The 5921-nt window shown below is 33.9% G+C and overlaps 1 protein-coding gene across 3 annotated transcripts; it reads left to right on the forward strand.

Moving 5' to 3' along the window:
* The first annotated feature begins 834 nt into the window (after nucleotides 1-834).
* Nucleotides 835-5633, forward strand: LOC148274075 (uncharacterized). 3 transcript variants are annotated; one of them, XM_088237676.1, is made up of 4 exons: nucleotides 835-1025; nucleotides 1796-1999; nucleotides 4057-4141; nucleotides 4970-5633. In XM_088237676.1, exons 1-4 carry the CDS (start codon nucleotides 975-977, stop codon nucleotides 5146-5148), a joined length of 519 nt encoding a protein of 172 aa, XP_088093802.1. In that variant the 5' UTR covers nucleotides 835-974; the 3' UTR covers nucleotides 5149-5633. The 3 variants fall into 3 exon arrangements, with proteins under 3 accessions (XP_088093802.1, XP_088093803.1, XP_088093804.1); XM_088237677.1 differs by having other exon boundaries at nucleotides 847-1025; nucleotides 1796-1990; XM_088237678.1 differs by having other exon boundaries at nucleotides 864-1025; nucleotides 1806-1999; nucleotides 4970-5284.
* Nucleotides 5634-5921: the final 288 nt, after the last annotated feature.

The raw sequence follows: 5921 nt of genomic DNA on the forward strand, positions 1-5921 counted from the left end.
CGGGTATTTTCGAAAACCCTGGCAGTACGCAGAACAAATCCTAACATCTTCAATGCATCACCACTGATTGTCTCTATGTGTTCATGAAATGTCAGAGTGCTTACAAATCTAACGCCCAGATCCTTAACATTCGATGTTCGTATCAGATTCTGGTCATTCATTTTGTAGCGAAAAAAAAGAGTTTTTTGGGCCCTAGTGAAGGACGTGACCGAACACTTGGAAACATTAAACCCAAGTTTGTTTCGCCTTCCCCATTCAGATATATTAGATATATCCGCTCGGAGAAGACGAAAATCGTCAGAAGTTGTCACCTTTAAAAACAGTTTTAAGTCATCCGCAAACAACAGAAAACGCGAGTTCAAAATTACATTTTTAATATTATTAATGAAAATTGAGAACAACAATGGACCCAGGTTAGAGCCTTGCGGGACACCCGAGAAAGTATGGAAACACTCTGACGCGAATAGACCGTAGGAGACGTATTGGTTTCTGTTTTGGAGGTAGCTCGCCATTAATTTTAACATACCATCCGAGAAACCGATCTCATACAGCTTATTTAATAAGACATCATGGTCGACAGTATCAAAGGCCTTGGCGAAGTCATTATATGAACAGTCTACCTGATGTCCTGCATCCAGAGCTTCCGTGACGTAATATTAAATACTAACCCTCTAACTTGGTAATATAGTACCAACACATGTGTAAATTGATCTAAAACTCGACACTGGCTAGAACACCCCAATAAGGAGGAGAAAGAGCCAATAAGTAAAGAAGAAGAATCTATGACGGAAATCTATAGTCTATGACGAATATAGTCTGTGGGTTTAAGGTTTTAGATTTACACCTATATAATCTGTGATCTACACGGTGACAGGTGACATTAGATGAGATTCTTGATTTTATAATTAATTTGTTGTTTACATATTGTTAAAATCACCTATAATGTCTAGTGGAAGCTAATTAATAATATTATCATGGGGAAAAACAAAATGATAGCAAAATCCTGCCCAAAATGCGATCAACAGGTTCGTTATTGTTTTTATTCTCGACATTCTTAAAACCCAACCTCAAACCTTAACATATTTTATAATTTAATGATTTAATAAATCTCAGATTTACTTTCGTATAGATTTTATTGTAAATATATAGATTACTGATCTTATGAGGTTGAAAAATAATGTATTTTTATAAGAGAGATAATTTTTAAATGAATATAAGTTGTAACGCATATTTCTATAGAAATAATGCATATATATCAGCAGCCTTCTAGGTTTTTGGTTTGTTTATTGCACATTTTATTCTTCTTTTACTGATATGCATCATCATTCCCCTTTTCGCAACTAATGGTGCATAGCTCATAGGTATATCATGTAACAATAAAATGATTGAGACAACGCTGCCATTGAAATACAATTAAAGGCCAAGACACAAAATAGTGATTCACTGACTCTAGGTATTTTATGTATTTACACACTCCCACATCCCACCCAACGTGCATGTAGCTCAAAGTATTTCTCCAAACTGACAAATGAATGAATATATTGTCATAATTATTTCAGCGCGCCGCCGCGGTAAACTCAAATACAATTTTGTATGGAGACAGGTGACTCCAACATTTAACTACTTTGAAGTGGTTTTAATGAATTTAGAGTATTATTTAACTTACTTTATCTGGGATTATGAAAGGATTAAGTTCGTTTAAGAAATTTTTCCTCGTAGGTGGGCACTGCCAAATAAACTCAAGTCCTCAGATGCGGTGTGCAGTGGGCAAGCTGTATGATAAAACTATTTTCAGGTTGCCGTAGCGACCAAGATCTGCAAGTGCGGGCACTCCTTCTTCACGTCCAAGAGCCGGCTGACTCGGGACATGGGCCCCTCCATAGGGGCAGGAGGCGGGGGGGGCTCACACGCGGGAGAAGGAGGGCGCCGCCGTACCGGCCGCGTTCGCCGCGCGCGTCCCCACTTCTACGACAGCCAGGACTACCAAAAGGTAAGAAAGGTCAGTGTAAACCTCTCCAGTTACAAATATTTTTTTCATTTTACAAGATTATAATTTTTTACCATCATCGTATCCGCACCCAATGGTGCTTAGGGCACTACATTAGTGTACCAGTGACTAACTGTTATTCTCTCTCTCTCTCTCTAATTTCCACGCATTGTTGCGAGTGCTGTCAAACATTTAGACAAAACATTTATTTGTAATATTTATATAGCCAGAACCTCAGACTCTAGATAGACTAAAAAGGCCTGGTATGGTGACCCAGAACAGGCAGAAAAAGTGTCGGCAGGCCTCAAACAAGGTGGTCTGATAACATAAGACGGGTTGCAGGAAGTGGTTGGATGCAGTTAGCTCAGGATAGAGAAATGTGGAAACTTAAGGTGGAGGCCTATGTTCACCATTGGAGAAGAGACGGTTGATGATGATGATTATTTAAGTGTAGGTAAGCAAAATAGATAAAGTCAGAATGAATTTTACGGCAGTCGAATAATGTAAATTACTTTGATTTTATTGCCATAAGAATTTTTCTTTAAAAACAGATAATGGAAAAAATGTAGAATCTATAAAATAATTCCTTTTACTAGACGCCACAACAAAGGTAGACTGCAATCTTATACATCTTTTTGGTGCTTCAATACTTTAAACTAGGGACATCAATGTAAATTATGTAGCGTAATTCAAACAATTAATGTGGTAAAATGGTGGATAGGGTAACGATTTATGTGATCTATTTTTGTGTGTTTTGTATGAAATTAATTCAGAGTTAGAAGAAAGAACCAACACAGCTGGGAAAACGATTATTTGAGGAATGATGCAGGTTTCACTGTACAAATAAGAACCGGTACATTAGGCAAATTTTTCCGTTCAATTTGAGACAATTTTGGCATATTGTATAATATAAATAATACCGCTATACGCACCCGATGTGCATAGAGCTCTGCATTGGAACACCAAATACAGTATATCTCGATCGTTTGTTACATAAAAGTAAGGTGTCAAAGCCGGAATCAACCCCGGACCTCAAGCATAGTAGGTGAATGCACCTTCCACTCGATTTTCCTTTTCAAGATTCAGGATCACCTGAGAGAAGTCATCGATTTGAAAACACTTGTCTTAAGTTCTAGTTATGTTCCACTAACAGAACTGTACTCGCCATCCACCTGGACACAGACTCAAATGTAAATAATAATTATGGACATTCTAGTGTGTATATTTATAGACTTATATATCGTGGGTATACTGGCAAAAAACTTTAACTCTCAAATCCCTGTTTTGAGAATTCAAGCATTTAAGTTTTGTTCCAATTTTACTCTTTTATATCTTTATTTATTTTATTATTTATTTATTTATTTGACGGACTTATGCAGTCCATTCTAATGATGGTAAATACAATTTCTTATAATAAATATAGGTACTAATCAAATAAAATACAACTAAATAAAATGAAAGCTAGGGCAAAAATATATATTCATATTTAAATATACATAGTAGGATGTTAAGTGCTTATTTAAGAACATGTTTTTAATTTTTCCGTTTCTTAATTTTAAATTAAGTAAATATTAAGTTATTTAAACCTTTTAGCTTGAATAAAATACCGGGTATACGACTAAACCTTAAATTTATTTTTAAAATTACAGATACATGAAATTTAATATGACATATTGTATTTTGCCAGTTTGTAGAGCGTTAAAATCTTTACAAAACTGCATCATTAAGTCTAATCTGCATATTTTCCAGTTAATGTTTTTAGCCAGTATACCCACGATATTGAGGTTTGATTTTTTTACGCTTTAAATATCCGTGAATTTAATTAATAATAAGCACATTGACGAGATATACTGTAGAAAATTCTAAGATAGTAGCCAATTGCTCGCTCTTAGCACAGGGGTTACTGGTTTTATTTTTAGTAAGATCACAAATCAAATCTTTATCCCCTATTAATTGTGAAGTTGCCCATTGTGGTGCTAAAAAGAAGTTAACGGAGAAAATTACTCTTAACTAATTCTAGCCGGGTCGTATCAGGAATATGAATAAATTTTTTTTCTTTTTTTTTACAGGCACCCAAAAGACGATCTGCTTCCCAGGGATCATTTGACGACGATAGAATTAGAGACAGATCCAAAGACAGTAACAAAGATAGCGGTAAGAATGAATTTTTTAAAATAATTTAGAAGTTCTCCAATTACTACATATTTTCAAAATATGTAGATTGAACGGAGATTTAAGTAATAAAGAAGTTCGGTGCTTACGGGAATTTGGATTTAAAAAACGTTTTCTTAAAAATAAATTAAGATAATTATAGCATTTAATTGTACCGAAAAGTTTCTTAAAAATGTATGAAAAAATTAATAAAAATGATTTTGACATAAATTAACTGCTTTGAAACATCCCAAGTTCATGTGAATACGTGTTTACAATAACTGATCAATTATAGGTTATAGCATAATATTGTGATATATTTCTGATGTCCGGGCCAGCCATGTTTGTCGATGTTTTGACATTTGGCGGGTATGGGGTTCTACTTTTAAATGACAGAAAAACTCACTGATTTGAACTCACAATTTCACGGGTGGTGTAGTTTTGAAGTAACGATGGGGTTTTTTTTAATTACGAAACATTAAAAAATCATAGGGTAATTTTGATACATAAAAATTTAATTTTTGGCTTAGTTTGATAGTCTGTCAACAAATAAAATAATGTAGGAGAACCACAAACATTCTCATTAAAATATTTAAATTGATCCATTTATATTCACAAGTTAACAACTGGCTTTTTAGATAAAATAATTTACATAAGAGTACATTGTAATATTTATAATACAAATCAGTGAGACTTGGGATAAACAGATAAATAAAATTTGACCATACATTACCAAAGGATTACTTTTATTTACTTCAATAAAAAAAAACAGGTTCATTAAATTGTGTGCATTGCAACTCTTTAGTTTTAAAAAATATATATTTTATTCAGCGACAGCACAGAGAGCAGCCAGACGGAGAGCCCTAAAGTTAAAGGCTCCTGGACCAGAAGCGAAGAACAATCGTGTGCCCCCAGAGCCGACTCTCCACCCCGCCAAGCTTCAGCGATGCTCAATGCTGCTACAGGAAATCAATAGAAAGATGGCTGCAGTAACTTGGTGCCCTGAATAGGATCGCCCTGTATAATAACAACCCTAGATAAAAAATTAACTCAATCGCCGTATTGTTTTCAATTTATGCTAATATGTTACCCGGGAATAAAGCCATCATTGGCCAACTGTGCTGTATTTTAATAAGAAGAATATGTCACGCATAAACATGGTGTCCCGTATCTTTGCCCAAATCCTGTTGTTTTGTATACTATGTGTAAAATGAGCACAAAGAGTTGTTTTACCTACCCGAAAGCGAGCATCATTATGTTAACACCCAATTAAGGCCTTTTTTGGATAATATGTATGTATTTTATTCTAAATATAATTGGTTTCTCTTTAGGATGAATGCATAGATTTTCTGTTTAAACATATATGAAGGGTACACGACAAAAAATAGCTCATTAACAAATAACAAAATTTGCAAGAAAGCAAAAAGAAGAATAAAAACCCTATTTGTTGGACACTGGGTTCACCTATTCAATAAAATATGTTTTCGATTAAGGCGATCCATCCAGCGCGGAGCAAAAAAAGGCAGTTTTCAAACTAAAATTTAGAGTCTAATAAAAGGTATAACATTTTTTTTTTAAAACTACATAAAAGATTAAACATTTATCTAGTAAACTGATGAAGTAAAAATTTCTTTTTAAAATTTTATTTGACTAAAAAATTGCAAGGAAAAGTGCACTTTTCGTTTTTTCAACATTTTCAACACAAATTATCTATATTTAGATAATATATTGTAATATGTTTTATTGTAGTTATTGAAAGATCTATTATTTATCTAAGCCGATG

The sequence above is a fragment of the Micrasema longulum genome, unplaced genomic scaffold, assembly GCF_059751315.1.
Source record: "Micrasema longulum isolate JH-2025_06_02 unplaced genomic scaffold, ASM5975131v1 h1tg001764l, whole genome shotgun sequence".
Lineage (NCBI taxonomy): Eukaryota > Metazoa > Arthropoda > Insecta > Trichoptera > Brachycentridae > Micrasema > Micrasema longulum.

What these genes read in the sequence shown, in the direction of transcription:
- LOC148274075 (XM_088237676.1), top strand. Translation starts at nt 975, where the DNA reads ATGGGGAAAAACAAAATGATAGCAAAATCCTGCCCAAAATGCGATCAA. An exon ending in GCCCAAAATGCGATCAACAG is followed by an intron (nt 1,026 to 1,795) that starts GTTCGTTATTGT and finishes AACTATTTTCAG; the next exon opens with GTTGCCGTAGCGACCAAGAT. An exon ending in AGACAGTAACAAAGATAGCG is followed by an intron (nt 4,142 to 4,969) that starts GTAAGAATGAAT and finishes TATTTTATTCAG; the next exon opens with CGACAGCACAGAGAGCAGCC.